Source organism: Coptis chinensis, chromosome 2 (assembly GCF_015680905.1).
Source record: "Coptis chinensis isolate HL-2020 chromosome 2, ASM1568090v1, whole genome shotgun sequence".
Taxonomy (NCBI): domain Eukaryota; kingdom Viridiplantae; phylum Streptophyta; class Magnoliopsida; order Ranunculales; family Ranunculaceae; genus Coptis; species Coptis chinensis.
The window spans coordinates 59,427,715-59,446,425 of record NC_141457.1 but is presented as its reverse complement, the minus strand read 5'-3'; the positions used below and the strand labels follow the sequence as shown (position 1 = coordinate 59,446,425).

The following is an 18,711-nucleotide window of genomic DNA, read 5'->3' as shown; positions in this document are numbered from 1 at the left end:
CTTGATATGTTAGTTAGATTTATTGCTTATTCAAGAGTTTCAATCTAGAGGTTAGTTTATTCACCATGAGAATGGGTTAAACTTCCTCTCATGCTAATTATTATTTGGGTAGAGATGCCATGAATAGTTAGGGATCAAATATTTAATCTTTATTGGTTAGAGTTGCAATAATCTACACTAGCATATTAAGAATTAATTAAGGTGAAATCAGATCCCCATAATACTCTTATTCTTATTCATATTTTAGTATTTAATTGCCATAGTATAAGTTAGAACATTTTAATTAGTTCAATCACCATATTAGTATAATCACAATCCATTACTCTCATTAATTTTGTTAGAATTGATTAAACTAGTGAAACTTACGTCTAAATAAATTTGGAGTGGAACGAATTCCCTACTCCACATATTGCATGATAAACGAGAGTAGAACTTTGATCATCTAGTGTAAAAAGCCTTTTAGTTTTACTTATTCATAGCATAATTAGTTAAGAGTAGGTAAAACTATTGTTTTTACGTTTATCAAATGGCGCCGCTGCCATCTTAAACTCATTCAGGACAAGAATTCAATTGGTGGAATCCAAGGGGCAATCCCCCATTCTCTACCCACCCACCCTTTTAATTTTTCATTCTTGTTTCTCATATTTTCGTTATTGTTCAAGCTTAAAATTTACTATTTTAAACTAAGAGCGCGCCCACCCTCCCTTTTGCCTTGCATAAAGCGCGCCCGCGCTCCCTTAAGATTGCGGACTCACAGTGAAGAATACTGTGGTAAAGGTATTTCTAGATTTCTGAAAATTCTGAAAATTCTGAAAATTTTCAGACATAATATTTAAGGTGTTGTTGAGTTACTGAAATATTTTCAGATTTTTCCTAGTTGTTTTACATAGTGAATTATTACTATATTTACACTGTTGTATTTCAGCTTTCACACCGTAAGTTCCGGGAAGCACTGACTATTAAAGTTACTTGGGAAAGTCCAAAAGTTCTAAGATTTTGCCAGAAGTATCTATCATAAGTCAAGAGTTTACAGTAAACGTTTGAAGAGTGTTTGATTTGTTTTGACCATCTAACTAGTTGGTTGTTTTTAGTGTGTTTCTGCAGTTTTGTAACACTTAATTTTTGGAACAACAGTTGATAAGGAGGGTTTGTAGAACTCCAATTGCTCTAAACATTTTACAGGATCCCACATTATCTATCAGAAGTCTCCAGTAAACTTTTCGCAATTTTTTTCTCTATTTTTATTGGTTAACCATTTGGTTGTTTGTGTTGTGTCCGAAAACCGTTTCACAAACTTTGCAGGGCAGTAGAAAGACTTTCATAACTCCGATTGATCTGAAATTTTACAAACGACTTACTGGATGTCTTAGCAAACTACTGTAAAATTTTCAAATTTTTTGGAGCTCGCTCGCGCCCTATTATGCCTATATTCTGAGCGCCCCTGCCCTCTTGTTACTGTTCATCAAAAAAAAAAAAAATCGAATAATACCTTGAGCATGCCCGCGCCCCTTCTGAAGAAAAGCCCAATTTTAACACAGGTTAGTTATAGAACATCTTTTCGTTGGAAATTATTGTTTGTTGAGTCTTCCAACCTTCTATAGGACACTGAGATTCGTATTGAAGACGCTATTCATAAACGTAGCAAGGAGGCATTCAGGTACTCCTTCTTTCACTCCTCGTCTCTTCTGTCAGAGGAGTTTTAATTATAGTATATCAGGTTGTTGTTTGACTGCTGCTAGTGGTTTTTTTTTTCATATTGGCCTTAGCCTTGCATGAGCTTAAGGTCCAGTAAGAGTAAACCATCTAACGTTATCTATCGTAAACGTCAATGCACATGCCTATCTAGAAATTTATAGTTCGAGTTTTGTTTACATATTAATTGTCCTCGAATATATTTTTTAAAACTAATATGGCATATCAATATGTAGACCAACAATCATGTGGTTATTATGCAAACCCTTCACCATGTTCATGCTGTGGTAGTCTTTACCATTGGGCTTCTCATTGCCCATCATATCAAGAATCTGAGCCTACTATAGGATATAATAATAATTATGAGCCTCAATTTTCAAATTTTTATAGTAACCTATACAATCAAGAGTTTTCTAGTCATCCAAACAATATATGGAGTCAACTAGTGTCGTCTACTTCTAGTTCCGTGATGAGTGTGTACAACGAACCAAACACTTTTCCATGCATATTTTGTTCAGATCCAGACCACACCGCCCATTCATGTCCCATATTTATTCAGCCTCAACCTAACCCATCACAGTACGAGATCAACTACAGTCACTTAAATGCCATATCCAAAGAAGGACTCATATCATATTCATTCGCTAATAACTATGACTATCAAATACCATACCAACCAGAACCACACAACCAAGTTTCCCCTCCGCTACCAACATTTGATGAAATAATGGCCCAAAATGCAATAATACTTCAGAACCTAAAGATGCTAAGCTCACCTACGCCAGACATTTCCACCATACCAGAAATTACCTAACCATTTAGTTTGCCACCTTTCTCAGACCGAATTTCCCAAACTATGCTTCAGAACCTAACTATGCTTCAGAACATAGCCCAGATGATTTCCATAATCCCCTCACCTAACAAAGAACTTTCAACCTTGCCAAAGATTGACACACAAGTAGAACAAACTATTCTCATATCCACACCATTCGACCTAGTTAAGACCTACCCTGAATTTCATGAACCATTCCTTACCCATGACCCTCCCATTAACCATTATGTTGACTCCACACCCCACCTGGATGAGGACATTCTTGAAGACGACTCTTTAGGACTTGTTTTGGATGACCACTCAAATTTGAGAGATGCTTCCGAGGAACCTCCCACTGATCCATCTGAAGATGAATATAATGATGATACATTAGAAGATATTTATAAAGATGTGATGGAGGAAGAATTTGATAACTATTGGCATTATCTTAATATGGACCCTCCTGTTGCGCATGTCCAGGCCTTTGTGTTTGCTAACCGCACTTGGCTGGACGATTCCTCGACACATTTGAATGATGTCATTGAGGATACTTATAGTGTTTTAGAGGAAGAGGGTGAGGAAATAGAGATTAATAATTCTAATCTAAGGCATGAACAAGTTAATGTGCAAGAAAAAGAGAAAGTAACTTCTTTATAGCAATGTGAATCTCAATTTAGTTTGGCAACTGAGGAAATTACATTGGAAGAAATAGATGAATTTTTTAAAGATAAAGCCACGAACCACAAGCTTGTGGATTCAGCTAAGCAAGATGTACAGTTCTTAATAGCGTGTGAGGATCCACCAACTGATGAACCACCAACCAACCACCATCCACCTGAGTTACAACCTCCTAAAATCCAACCATCTACCATAACTAAGCCATCCATTCACCCACTATTTCAGAGAAACCTCGAATTTGCACTTGAGCTAATTGCCTTAGAGACTCTTTATAATTTTTTCAACCCTCACGGTGAAGAGGGTTTGCCTAGCACACAATCCCAAGAGTACACCATTCCTGTAGTTGAAAGCCAAGCTTTGACCGAGTGTAGTGAGAAACCTAGTTTGTCTTATTTTTCCTCATTTGAGCCTCATAAAAGACATCAGGATCCATACTTCATTCCTTTCTCACCTAAAAGATCACTAATTCATCTTTTAGGTCATTCTAACTCTTTAAAACAGCTACAACATGATGGTTTGCATATGTTCTTTGATGGGTTGCATAGGTTTTATTTCATTCTTCTATATGATTGCTTCCAATTATATAACTTCATTCTGTTTGGGGGTACATTTAGTATCATGTTTTTATGGCTAGACCCTGAACTCTTTTGACTATTAGTTTATAGTTGACCACGCATCATCCATTTTGTGCCACCCCAATTTCTTGCTTGTTTGGGGGTGTGCACAGTCTAGGGGAATCTGACTTAAAATGACCCCACATTAAGTCTTGGGGAATCTGACTTAAAACGACCACACATTAAGTCTAGGGAAATCTGACTTTAAAAGACCCATATAATTTTTTGTAAAATACCACCTTAGTGGAGTATAGGCCACAAAAATTTTCAAACTTATAAAAAGTTTTCAAATTTTGTTTGGGGGTGGCATATTTTGGTATTTCATTTCAAATCTTTTTGCCACCTTTTGCCTATCATGTTTACTCCAGTAGAATTTGTGTTAGTTAGTACGCAGCAGTTTAATTGTGCTTCATATTATCATATTATATTTATAATATTTCTATTACAGGTACTGCCAATTTTTACCATGTTTCTATGGTAAATTCTTTCCTTATCTCTTTACACTTTGAGGACAAAGCGTTTGATTGTTTGGGCATAGGATAGAAACATTTGCAAAAGTTAGGTACCGAGTAGGATATATATGTATAATATGCACTTTACTTTTTAGTAAAAAAATAAAAATAAAAAGTATTTATACTATGCACTTAGGAATATTGGTATTTTTTATTTTTCTGTGATGATAGTAATCTTAAAGTTTCACGTTAGTTCTTAAATTAGAATAGTTTTTAGAAACTTAGGTTAATATGCAGGTAATAATCATTGCATCTTTCCATAAATATATTGCATGAGCATCTATGTTTGTATTGACAATAAGTTTCTGAAATCTAGGTTAGAGTACTTATTCTACAAATCCTGTGAGAATATAGCCTAAAAGCCTTATGAGTGAAATATCTGAGTAATGATGATATTCACCTTCAGCATATGTTAGAGATTTAAATTTCTTCTTTGGCCAAAATGCGAAAACAAAGAATTTTCCTTACTCACGATCTTCGTGTTCATATAGTTTGGAGTAGGAATTCGAACCAACCTAAATTCTAGGACCACTTACAACTTGGTTTTACTCTTTTAGGAAACTAGTGAGTAAGTTTAGCTATGATTGTATAAATACTAAATACTGGATTTCTTTTCTACACAAAAATTGAAAACATTAAGTTACGTAAACATGCAACTAAGACAAGATAAAATTTTACTAAAATGAAAGTGGAGAGTTAATTTTTCTCATGTGAAGATAACTTTTGTTATTTGATTTTAGTAAGTGCATCTAATCTTCCTAGAACTCTTAGACAAGTCCTAATAAAAGAAAACTTGATCCCTAACATATATGACTCATCTCTAAGCTCATACATGCTAGCATGTAGAACCAAAGCAATGACTTATTTCTAAGCTCATCACTTTGATCCTTAACTAGACACTACACCAACTATCATTTTGGGATAGGATGTAGGTCTAGTTGTTCTTCCTAAACAACTTACTAAACCAAATAACAAATATTTTCCCTCACATGAGTATTATTAACTCCCCACAAAGGAGAGGTTTAGCTCATGGTCCTTAGGCTAAAAGATGACTAATATAGAATGTAAAAAGAGGGAGAGAGAACAAAAAGAATAAACTATCTATAAAAACTCACTTGCATTTAGATTTTATTTCCACTAGAAGAAAACAAAGTTTCCTCCATTAAAACTATTACCAGCTTTTGTTCCAAAACCAAAAACTAAAAACTATCTAAAACTAAAAAACTAAAATAATACATGGTAAAGGAAAAGAAGTCAAGGGAGTAAATGGATTGTCCCCCCTTGTTTTGTTTTCTTCTCAATTTGAGAGAAATCTCCTTTCTTCCCACTTGAAACACCAAACCACATTTACGTCATTTTTATCCACCACATTAAAACCAAGTGACACCTTGCATTTTTTTTTCACTATTAACACCTAATCTAATTAATTACATGCAAGGTGTCAACTTTGCACCAATAATTTGACATTTTTGTCTTGGCATGCTCCATGATTGATGACTCATCAAATCTTACAGGCCCGCATAGTGGGTCCACGTGCAGTCTAGTGGCGGTCTGGTCTTTTGGCAATTTTACAACTTCCCTTTATCGTAGAGTTCATCATACCTGATTGTCCGAAAGAACAACTCACTTGTCGCATTCGGAGTCCTGGTTCAAGAGGTAAGAGCTTCGGAAGTTTGATGCTTCTGTGTAGATTTGTTGGGCTTTACATGGCTGATTTGGAAGAATTCATATATACGTCGTTCCCCATGCTTTAACGCGGGTTTAACCAATATTTTCATGTTTACTGCGAATACCTGCAAAAGTACGAAAATATATTTATTTCATGATTATTAAACATATAATTAACCAAATCTATATGTCTCAATGGGGTTTCCTATTACAGTTTTGGGTGCTTATCAAATGACACAAGGGAGAAGTAAATTCCGAATAAGGAAATCACACGTCCACTTGCTTGACCACTATACCATATCCTAAATGAGAATTTAGGCTATTTTTGGATCGATGTAGCAAGAAATTCAAACTTATATGAAATTATTTTTCGCTAGTCGCCCCTTTGAGCCTTTTTTTAGCCTTTTCATAAACCACAAATCTTTTACCCTTTTATAAGAAACAAAACAAAACAAAAATCAGCCTATCCATTTTTGAATGAGTCTGAGAATAGAGATGAAATGAAGAAAAGAAAAGAGAAATACCTGTGGAAAATCAAGAATTTGTTAGTTGCTTCAAATAAAAAAAGAAAAGAAAGTTTCCATCCAAAGAAAAAAAAATAAATAAAAAAAATAAAAAGTTATAACTCTAAAAACAAAATCAAATGAGTCAAAAGCCAAACGAAAAAGAAAAAAATGGCTAAGGATGGAAACAAAGTGTAGAAGCAAAGTAAGAACAAGGTTTTCTCTAGTTACATAATATGAAGACTCTATTATCTCAGATTTGTCATTTTGAATATCCATTTCCTTCCTTCTTAAACCATCACCTAATCCCCATAACATCTAATAAAGACCTCTAGCTCAATTAGGAATATAGTAGTGTGATAGTAAGTGGCAAATGTGTTTGATCGACTTCGGTTTCCTTGTATGTCATTGAGATTGTATGGTAAAGTGTGCCCACTGCACACTGGAGTGAGCGAAACTTGAGTGGAAAAATCAGAGTGTTTTTGTCTTGACATATATGTGAGGACCTACTTAAGGACGTTATTCCAAAGTTTCAGAAACGGACTTGTTATTGCATTTCATAGCATAGTTCATTATATATATGTTTATCCATAGATGATTGATTATTATGCACGTATTAGCTTAGGTTTCCAATTGATTATTATGTATTAATTGCTAGTGAGATGTATAGATATCTGAGAATAAATAAGAAAACAGTAATTTTTATTTCTTAGTCGTTGCAGTATAGATGAAGTTTGTGAGTACCTTCTCTAGAAAACTCTTACGAGGCTATAACTTGTCCACTAGGGAATTCCTAGTGGTTTAAGGCCTTGTTGCATATGGTCAATGTAATTGCACTCAGCGAAACGAGATTAGTTAGAACTCTATTTTTGGTCACTTATTTTAATTTCTCATATTTGCTTGAGGACAAGCAAAATGTTGTTTGGGGGTGGTTTGATAAGATCCCAAAACTGTAGTTTTAACTCCTTAATAATATTACATTTAGACCAATTATGTATATAATAAATAAGAATTAGTACTGTTTACGTGCTTTTGTCTATTTCAGGTATTGGAGTCAAATATGTGAAAAGATATGTCACTTTTGCAAGAGAAAGGAGCAAAGGTTGGTTGCTAAGAAGTTCTATGTTCAAAGCCCAAGTTTTAAGGAGAAAAAGCCTTTTAAAGCCCAGCCGAAGCTGAAAAGTCAAAGTTAACGCGGGTAGAAAAAGAGCATAAAAATCAACAAAACTTCCACAAGCCGTATCTTTGGACTCAGACCTCGTAATTAGGCCTATTATATGTCAAAACGACCAACTCGGAAAAAGCTTTCCAATGGTCTAAGCCTTAACCCAATTAGAGTAGTAAAAGTGGACAAAAAAGGTGTTGCAGTAAATTCACATTGAGAAACCCTTTTTGGAATTAAGTAATTAGGTTTTGGGCTTGATTTAGTGGCCCAAAACACAACTCCAAAGCCCATGCACGAAATTGTAAACCTAACCCTCTCTTATATAAAGAAGGTTAAGGCTAAACAAAACTTGGCTACTCCTCTCTTTAGTTTAGTTTTAAATTAGGGTTCTCTCTCTCTCCCTTTTTAATTTAGTTTAGTTTTAGTTAATTAGTTTAGTTTGTAGCCTCCATTATAACCTTTTAATAAAAGCTTTAGTTTATTCAATTCAAGTATCTTTAATAAAGTAGTTCTTCATGATGACTTCTTCTTTATATTATTATGTTTATGATAGTCTTATGATTTATAGCTGTTAGAGGGGTTGATGAAGCTTTGATGAAGACTTGATATGTTAGTTATATTTATTGCTTATTCAAGAGTTTTAATCTAGAAGTTAGTTTATTCACCATGAGAATGGGTTAAACTTTCTCTCATGCTAATTATTATTTGGGTAGAGATGCCATGAATAGTTAGGGATCAAATACTTAATCTTTATTGGTTAAGGTTGTAATAATCTACACTAGCATATTAAGAATTAATTAAAGTGGAATCAAATCCCCCTAATACTCTTTTTCTTATTCATATTTTAATATTAAATTGCCTTAGTATAAGCTAGACCATTAAATCTTTATAATTATTTATTTTTATCATATTAGTAAATTCACATCTATAAATATTGTTCTCACCATTGTTTCCTTGTGTTTAATTAATTGGATTCTATTTATATCTTGGTAGTTTAGGAGTAGAACGATTCCGTACTCTATATATTGCATAAATCTATATATGAGAGTAGGAAATAAATAATTGATAACGTAAGAATAAATTAGAGAAATCTAGTTGTGTTTTTAATATTTATCAGGGAGCCTTTTAAGTTGATCAAGTGCTATGATTTAATGAGGATACGAATGCATTAGTTCTGTTTTAATGGGGAGACAAATGTGTTTCTTCAATCCTAGAGTGAAAAATACTCAGTTGATTACACATACACAAAATTACTGACTTAGTAGTACAGAAAACCGTGATTTGAAATCAATTTATTCTCACGGCTTATATATGTGCATTTGAGTCGCCAGAAAGTGACCCTTTGCTTTTCAAACCTAAGCATCCACGTTAAGTATATATTTTTGAGTTTCTAAAGGAGTAAATTAAATGTCTAGGTATAGTCTATAGTTACATCTTTATCCTGATCGATGTTCCCTTAATCCATATGCATAATAGCAACATTATTAGACTTTGCTATGTATACATGACTTTCCAATAAAATACTCAATACTTCCAAAAGCTAGCATTACCTGAACTAAATATACTTTTCTTGTTGAATTGAATTAAAATTGTATTTGTTGATATTGTATTGGTCATTATTTTGACTTTTGAGTTTGTGTTTTAAAAAAAAGTGTTATACACCTTTTATGTTTGATAGAAACTTTGCAAAGTCTTATTTTCAGGTTGCAAGATGGTATAAGTTAAGTTTTTTGGTGCTTCAAGTTCACAAAAGGTAGCACTAATGCCAACCCACATAGCTTTTGAAGTGAATATGCACTTGGTGGATAGCTTTTGTGGCATATATATGCAATAACGATTGCTTTAGTGAATATGACGTTGGTAATCTAGACCCCTTAATCTCCCGAGTTTATGTGCATTCAATTGGTTTTTCTTTGTTCTGATTTAGTTGTAGGCCTTTTTATTTATATACTAGGGTATGCCTGTGCCTACGGCCCGCGAGGCGGTCGACGTGCCTGCGGCACTACCTCAACACGCGACCCCCTGACACTGACAAATACCTTGTTAAAACAGTGAAATAAAAACTCCTCTAAGTAGAGGTATTGGTTTGAAGGATCCTCGTCCGCACGGACATAAATCTTCGACGCTTCGCACTAACTTCTTCATTATCTTTTGACATTATCGCTTGGAGGAAAAACAAAGTGAGCAGACATGAACAATGCACGAGAGGCTTCCTCAGTAGCTCTACTGGACTCATTACCTTGATCATAATGAATTGACTCAAACCCTGCTGGACCAGACCGGGGGCCGGGCCATATAGACACAACTTCCCATTGACAAAATCCACTTATAGACCCAGCCAATTAATATATGATTGTTTTCAATATCCAATGATAAGGACCACAATAACTGGTAAACCAATCCAACATAGATTGCAAGGCATGCACATACCGATTAAATTTGGTTGACTCGAGAAAATAAACACAATAGAAGAAAGTTCAACAAAAAAAAGAAAGCACACCTGCTATTAACTAATTTCCTGAATCTAAGCCTCTGGCGGCCAACACCAACAACGCATGAAGTCACTAAAATAACCTCAAACCCTCGCTAAAATAACCTGAAAGGCTCAAACCCTCGAGTGTAAATCTTTAAGCTGCATGTCATTTGGGTAAAACAAGAGGAAATAAATTATAAGCTAGTTATCATTCTTCCATTAATTCAAGAAAAGAACACAGTAAGTACTAATTCTGAAAAATTAAACTGTTCCAACCAAAAAAAGCGTAATAATAGTGAGTTGTTTAAAGTAACCCGACCGCTCATGCAAGTGTTTTGTCATTTTCACAGACAAATTAATGAACTCATATCAAACTCATTACATGTCATTTCTCATTTTGTTTGTAAGTTCTCTCCATAGATGGAGTAATACAAATGGATAATTACAATACAAATGGCAATCCAGTATCACGCATGAAGAAGCGAGAATTAACCTAGATTCGCTCTAAAATTTCTTGGATAACACTCCCAAAGATTAAGCTAGATCACACTTACCACAGTAAACATAACTGAAATCTCAAAGAGACAATTTAAAATAGCTCATAAATTTACATTATTTGCATAAATTACTGGTCAAAGTCTAGAAATTACCATCAGACTCACTAACACTTTTTGGAATCCCAGAGACATCATCATCATCTTCAGAACTGCAATTGTTCGCCATTGGTTTTGTTTCTTGTCTATTTTCCATGGAGCTGGTGTCACCTTCCTTCATAGCCGACAATCGCCATATTTATATCCGATCTCCTAAAACCGGACTTATAATTTGTTCGACGTTTAGGTGGTAGTTGTACCAACAAATGCTCTTTCAAACGCCTTATCTATTCATGAACAACAAACGGTTAAAGCTCAGATATTACTTTAACCGTGTATAACATAGCAACCCTAAAAATAGTCTAGGCCAAAGCGCACCAAGGAATTGAGTTCAAAGTGGGGGTGTTCAATCGACATGCAAAACCCAATAGATGATGCCGGTTATTAGGCATCTTTTTTCGATATAATTGAAGATTCTTATCTTCTTTAGTTGCCACTATCTCTGAAGTTGGTTTTTGAGGTTCAGTGGAGGTTAACCAAAAACAAGGATTTAAAACTTTTTTTTAAAAGTTAAAACAAAGTTTAACAAAATTAAACATTAGAAACCAAATACATAGAAACAAAATTCGAAATGATTTAAAGTATTAAGTATAAAGAGGGATTGTATCAAAATCATTACCACCATGTACCTTTTCAAGAAATTAAATGATCTCATATTGTAGCCCTTAGATATAATATGTAAGATTCTAAAAGGGGGCTAAATTTCTACTTTGATGTCATTTCCAAAATCCTTAACATAACTATGCATACAAATCTAATTAATGACTTGAGGATGGGCAAAGAAAACATTTTCCTTCTTTGTAGGTCGCCTCGGGTTTTGGGGAACAATCACAAACTTTCCACTATACCACCAAGTAGGGGATTTAATCTGGTCCACTACGACCGATTTGACAAAGAAATCGATCAATCTTCAACCAAGTAACTAAGTAAAACCTTAGTTACTTGAATGATAGTAGAAAAGAAATCCAAGATGAGACGTAGCACACCATGACAGCTTTGTGTAAGTAACACATTCAACTCCTCCAAGTCATTAATTTTGCACAAAAATACCATTGCACCAAACTGAACAAAATTAAAATAATATTAATATCAAAACCACATGATTTTTCAATTTTATCTTTTTTAACTTTTCATAGCATCTCAGACTTAAATGACAATAAAAGTGGAAAATCGGCAGATTGAATTTTTCTTTTGGAATAAAGGAACATACAACAAAAAAAAAAAAAAACGGCATATGCAAAGCTCACGTGCTTCCATCAACTCTAGTGGAATACCTGGAAAACCTTCCCTTGAGCACCTTGAACCATTTTTGCTTCACAGTATGTTTTTGCAAACTCATATTTACTCGTTCCCAGCAAGCCAGGCCTACACAAAGTGGCATAATTGTTAATGAACGATAGAGGACATCCAAAAAATATAGAAAATAAAAAATTCATCTAGGTTAGTCATACTTCCAATATAAGGCACATAAAGACTTACCATAACATATCTAGCTGATGAAATATGTCATACGGCCTATGATCACCTAGGAGGAAACACAAAATAGAACATAAGAACGCAGCGTGATGGAGTAATGTTATATAATGTCAGAATCTTTGATTTGCTAGGATAGAAAGTTGACAAATGGTAGAAGAGTCTGTCAACCTGTATTTTTCTTATTCTTATTTTAATTCTAATAGTTGCCAACTGCGGGAACATTTTTTTTCTCATATTCTTCATGGCTCAAGTTATTTTGTTTATGTTAATACCTAAATCTCGTTGATTGTTGACTATCTACACTATTCCGTATTTTCATAGATCGCCGACAAGATGAGAAAAGGGGTGGGAGTGATGCGGCGGTTAGGGCAAATGTTGGAAAGAGATTAGAAAAGAATATCTGATCTCATGGATCCAGACGTTATTGATAGAAATAACATACCAGGTAGAGTCGCTTTTTTCGCTTACGCCACAACTTTAAAAAACATAATAAGACCACCTGATGGAAATCCCATATGCCCACACCATTGTGTTTTATTAGATAGATTGCATTATTTCTTCTTTATTGCTAAGAATTTTGTGATGGGAGTCGACTGTTGGGATGTGATATGATAAAGTTTACCACGTGGAAACTGAACTCGCCATGCTGAATTACAAAGTGCTCTGTCCAATCTCTTATAGACGCGTGCTAATCCTTCCTGATTGTTGCACCAAGTCAAAATGCTGCCAACTAACCCCAAGTCCATCAGAGCACATTCATCAACAGCGGTTCTAAATCGGTTTGTTTGAATTGAGAAATATTAATGGGTCGTACTCCACACTTTTCATCATGATTGAGCACATCATTGAAGTCGCCCATACATACCCAAGGTTCATGATCATGGGGTTAAAGTTGAGGAAGTGTTTCCCATTGCCATCTTCCCATAGCAGTTGCAATATCCAATCAATCAAGAAAGCAAGAAAGTAAAGTAATGTTAAGGACGCCACACCTTTCAAAAGAGTGACACCTGATCCTGATCAGAGACAAACCCAGAATAAAAGAAAACAGCCCGAACTCAACTAGAAAGCTTGCCAACTTTGGTCAAACACATTCACTACAACTACAACACCATCAACCTCCTGAATTGCAGAAAAGTCCCCAAACCAGAACAATCTGCCACTCAACTACCCAAAAATGAAAGCACTGTCACCGAAATTGTATTTACCACACCGGAACAGGAAAATCTTGCTGTAGTTAGCTGTCGTCGGAACGGTATTTCTCTGTAAGGATTTTGTTGTCGTCTTTTTGGGGTGGTTTAACTATTCAGTACACTCCCCTCGGAGATTTCTAATTTAATTGTACATGCAGCTATAGAAACTAGCAATTTGAAGGAAGCTAGTCAAGAAAAAGAAGATCGATCATTAAAAAATCAGTGGAAACGACTATAATTTACATTCTCTCTCTAGAAGTTAGAGAGAGAGAGGACTACAGTATCAAGGACCAACAATTAGAAAGGGGTGGGTTGAATTGCTGAAGATAGGAAGACAAGGGCAGAATTGGCAATAATGCAAATATGGATGTTGCCCAAACATAATCGAGAGGGACTGGGTGGTTAAGTGTGAGTTGCCAAATCATAGAGGTTTCGTTCATAAGCGAGACAAACTATGGACGGTGCGAGACAAACTATGGACGGTGCGAGACAAACACCTACGTGGCAAACGTCTATTAGTAGGGGTCTCCACTTTATTCGTTTAATCGATAGGGCTAAAACCTAATTTGCAATATCATAGATAAATGTATAGGCCCATAACTCATGGGTCTAGGGCTGAACCCTAGCCACATGACTTGCCACATACGTATATTAATTTATGTCTAGATTCGTTTCATATCAAGCAGATAATTATCAATTAAGAGTCAAGTTCAATTGCAATTACTTGAGCTACAAGAAATCTCTATTCTACAAATATAAATACCAAACTATTTTTCATACAGAACTACGTTCTTGAAATTTGATCCAATCGATAATTTGGGTACGTAGGCAACCGAAAGGTACAATCTCATCATTCTCCCGATCACCATCACTTTTCTAACTATTTTTCTACGTTCTTCATCTCTTTCGTCACTACTTAATGTTTTAATCATATTTGGTCAAAACATAATTGGCGCCGTCTGCGATTCTTATTCAACACCCTAGATCAACATAATTGGCGTCGTCTGTCGTTCCACCGATGCACCAAATTATTAAGCGTGAAGTTATTGCCTTTGATGATTCTCCATCGTTTGATGCAGATAATGTAAGTCTAATGTCTTGCGAAGTACTTCTTCGATAGTTCAAGTGTGTAAGGAAACAAAACAATTACTACAAGCGTTGTCTGAAACGAACCATTCGTTTCGAAGATGATGTGACATCTATCGCACCACAATATAACACACGCCAATGACATCGTAGCGTGTGGGATCATTTACGTGGTGAGGATGAGATTCTTGTTGTTCACAACGTACAGTCATCTATGAGTTCTCAAAAATGGTGTTGTATCTGTCACACCACAACATAACACTCGCCAACAACAAAGTTGCATGTGGGATCATTTACGTGGTGGTGATTAGATTTTTGCTGTTCGCAATGGTTTACCCACGAGTTCAAGACGATACATACGGACTTCGCAATGGTTACTTTTCACGAATCTCAGCGAAACATATCCAATTCATATTTGTCCATTGCCGTTTCATAGTGCTGATAGTCGGCTCATATTCTTTGTTAGCAAGACTTTTATATCAGCTGAATTGAGACATTCTTACATTGAGAAAATTGCATTGCCCTTGTTTTATGTTGCCAGACATCTTAAGCTTATTTCCAAGAAGGAATAGTCGAAGTTTATACTCAATATTTGTTGTGCAAGTTTTTTCGTAATGTCTACGAATCGAGTGGCAGAATGGAAAAGTTACCTTAGTGCTTACAACATTGTTTCTAACACTCATACAGTTAAAAAGAGACAAACTTTGGTTTCGCTAATGATTTATTTTCTTATTGATGATATTTTTATGTCGAACTCATTACTCAATGAGGAAAATGTCAATACCTAATTGTTATTACCTCCCGAGGGCAATGACTGGCAATACTTATTAGCTATATCAAGTGATTGTTGGATTTACACCGAAGGTTCGCATAATAAGTCTGGCTTCGATCTTGGTTTTGTCATTTTGAAGCTGAATGAAGACATAATTGAGAGGTCTCTATGTTTGGGTTTTGATGCTTCAAATAATGTGGCCGAGTACGAAACTCTCATTTGTGGTATACGCACAACTCTTCAACTAGGGGCGACTAAGTTATGATTGATTATTCTAAGTTAGTCGTTAGTTACTTTGAATGATCTTATGCGGCTCGCAATGATAGAATGGACGTTTATTTGGACTTAGTTCAACGAATTATATGAAATTTTATATCTATCAGTATTGTACAATATCCGCGTTATGATGTAAGGCATCCTGATTCTATCACATACTTATCTGTAGAAAATCAAGTAGTCGTTGTCACGACAACACTGGATTAACCACTTATGCTGTCAGATGATTCCAACAAGCTTGGCACTGATAATGTCTCGGTATCTACTGATAACGATCATGCAGTTGACGATGCTCAGAAATTTCTAATGACCAAAAATTCTATCGCAGTGGCACAAGTCTCAAACCTATCTTTCGTTGTTTGGGTAGAATGAACGATTTACTAGGCCTCGAAAAAATTCATTCAGGACTATGTGAACACCACTCTCGGGGGCAAAGTCTCGCTCACATAGCAATGACCCAATGATATTGGTGACCATATATGCGAAAGGATGTTAAGCGTTTGTCTGAGAAGTGTATGCCTTGTCAAAAACATGATATGTGATATGGGTTAAACTTCTCATGATGAAGCGTCTCCCAATCCATAAACCTTGGTCATTTGCAAAATGGGGCCTTGACATTGTTGGTTTATTTTCGACAGCCATGGCGGTGTCCGTTTCTTGCTCGTCGTAACAAATTATTTTCCAAAGTGAGCGGACAAAATAGACAAGTTGAACGAAAAACCAGACAAAAATTTGTTAGTCTATTTCTAGTTCAACAATTTCTTTTCCGTTATTATCTTTGCACTTTTCAAGATTTGGTGATCAATAAAGTCTTTCTTTCACTTCAGTTTTAATGGTATAATTTTGTTTCCATCGCAACATTATTATCGCTATGACAAAATCTGACGAAGTTACTACGTTTAGCTTTGTCAGTCTAAGTTTGAACGTTTTTACGCTCGCTTAGTTCGTTACTATCGCTACGACAAAATCTGACGAAGTTACCACATTTAGCTTCATCAGCCTAAGTTTGAACATTTTTACGCTCACTTAGTTTGTTACTATCGCTACGACAAAATCTTATGAAGTTATCATGTTTAGCTTCGTCAGTCTAAGTTTGAACGCTTTTACGCTCGCTTAGTTTGTTACTATCGCTATGACAAAATCTGATGAAGTTACCATGTTTAGCTTTGTCAGTTTAAGTTTGAACGCTTTTACGCTTGCTTAGTTCGTTACTATCGCTATGACAAAATCTGACGAAGTTACCACGTTTAGCTTCGTCAGTCTAAGTTTGAACGCTTTTACGCTCGCTTAGTTCGTTACTATTGCTACGATAAAATCTGGCAAAGTTACCGTGTTTAGCTTTGTCAGTCTAAGTTTTGAACGCTTTTACGCTCGCTTAGTACGTTACTATCGCTACGACAAAATCTGACAAAGTTACCACGTTTAATTTCATCAGTCTATGTTTGAATGCTCTTTCACTCGCTTAGTTCGTTATTATCGCTACGACAAAATCTGACGAAGTTACCACGTTTAATTTCGTCAGTCTAAGTTTGAACACTTTTTCGCTCGCTTAGTTCGTTATTATCGCTACGACAAAATCTGACAAAGTTACTACGTTTAGTTTCGTCAGTCTAAGTTTAAACACTTTTACACTCACTTAGTTCATTACTATCGCTACGACTTACGCTCGCTTAGTACGTTACTATCGCTACGACAAACTCTGATGAAGTTACCACGTTTAGCTTCATCAGTCTAAGTTTGAACGTTTTTATACTCGCTTAGTACGTTACTATCGCTATGAGAAATTCCGACCAAGTTACCACGTTTAACTTTGTCAGTTTAAGTTTGAACGTTTTTACGCTCGCTTAGTCTAATTTTGCCAAATTAAGTTAGCATTTGGGGCGTTTTTCCTTACATGGGGGCATTTCGTTCTATTTGATTTCAACTACGTAAAGCAACAACATTGTTAGTTTTCCGTAGCATTGTGCCGATCTTTTTACGAGAAATTTTCCGAGCGAATTTTTTTGACAGCTTCATTATTTTTTCTACGGCATTGTGCCGATCTTTCTATAAGAAATTTTCCGAGCGAAATTTTTTGACAGCTTCATTATTTTTTCTAAGGCATTGTGCCGATCTTTCTACGAAAAAATTTCTGAGCTAAATTTTTTTTACAGCTTCATTATTTTTTCTAAGGCATTGTGCCGATCTTTCTACGAGAAATTTTTCGAGCGAAATTTTTTGATAGCGTCATTATTTTTTCTAAGGCATTGTGCCGATCTTTCTACGAGAATTTTTTAGAGAATTTTTTTTGACAGCTTCATTATTTTTTCTAAACCATTAAACCGATCTTTCTGAGCGAAACTTTCCGAGTGAAACTTTTCGTCAGCTTCATTGTTTCCACTCGAAACTTTTCTTTGTAGACTTTTCATTGATATCTTTTGCTAGTAATTCCGCCGTTTGGACCTGCGACAAAAGTCCCGAACTTTTCATCACTCTTTCTTACTTAACCAAAATTTTAAAATAACTCATAACAAATATTGACATACTTGTATCGAAAATCATTGACACCTCATATTCCGCAAGATTTTCAGTAGTTTGATCACATTTAAATAATTTTTCAAGCCACCTCACACCCAATTGCTTCTTAGATCTTCTTTGAATACATGACGCCATAACAATAAAAATAATGAGAATTTTCTTCAAACCCACAAACAACAAACCCAACCTAAGATTCATAACCAATTTTGATTGATTGATTTCAACTGATTCGATCATCAGTATCCTCTTCAGCTTCGTCATAGTCTAAAGCATCATCAATGGCATATGCCTTCATCTCTGTTGTCATATCCATCTGTGTTGATTGCCTTTGGAATTCTTATACCACCTTTGCTCTAAGATAATTCTGAGGCTTCGTAGAGTTCGTTCCTAGTGAGTCCATTATAGTCATTGATAGTGGTAGAGTGAGTTTGGAAGACAATCGAAATTTTTGACGGAATAGGTACTGAATCCTGGAAAGTACTACCGTTTGGGAGTTGCGTGTGTGCAACCATGTTTGGTTTTTTGGTTTTAGTTTGCCTTTTGAGTTAAGGTAGGAGACCGTAATCCTTTTATACACCCTTTTATGGTTTCGCCAACCAACAATTAGGTGGTCTCCACTTTATTC

At 35.3% G+C, this 18,711-nt stretch overlaps 1 protein-coding gene across 3 annotated transcripts; it reads right to left on the bottom strand.

Moving 5' to 3' along the window:
• Positions 1–9,974: 9,974 nt before the first annotated feature.
• Positions 9,975–14,210, bottom strand: LOC147516884 (uncharacterized). Of its 3 annotated transcripts, XR_015211233.1 has the most exons (5): positions 12,868–14,210; positions 12,249–12,294; positions 12,044–12,134; positions 10,767–10,996; positions 9,975–10,275 (listed from the first exon to the last, which is right to left on the bottom strand). XR_015211233.1 is itself a non-coding variant. In XM_086589346.1 (4 exons), the coding sequence occupies exons 1-4, from the start codon at positions 12,989–12,991 to the stop codon at positions 10,877–10,879; spliced, it is 381 nt and encodes a 126-aa protein (XP_086445472.1). In that variant the 5' UTR covers positions 12,992–14,210; the 3' UTR covers positions 10,466–10,876. The 3 variants fall into 3 exon arrangements, 2 of the variants coding, with proteins under 2 accessions (XP_086445472.1, XP_086445473.1); XM_086589346.1 differs by lacking the exon at positions 9,975–10,275 and having other exon boundaries at positions 10,466–10,996; XM_086589347.1 differs by lacking the exon at positions 9,975–10,275 and having other exon boundaries at positions 10,683–10,996; positions 12,249–12,284.
• Between the last annotated feature and the right edge of the window lie 4,501 nt (positions 14,211–18,711).

What these genes read in the sequence shown, in the direction of transcription:
- LOC147516884 (XM_086589346.1), bottom strand. Translation starts at nt 12,991, where the DNA reads ATGGACTTGGGGTTAGTTGGCAGCATTTTGACTTGGTGCAACAATCAG. An exon ending in GCGAGTTCAGTTTCCACGTG is followed by an intron (nt 12,295 to 12,867) that starts GTAAACTTTATC and finishes GTTTCCTCCTAG; the next exon opens with GTGATCATAGGCCGTATGAC. An exon ending in CTCAAGGGAAGGTTTTCCAG is followed by an intron (nt 10,997 to 12,043) that starts GTATTCCACTAG and finishes GTTCATGAATAG; the next exon opens with ATAAGGCGTTTGAAAGAGCA.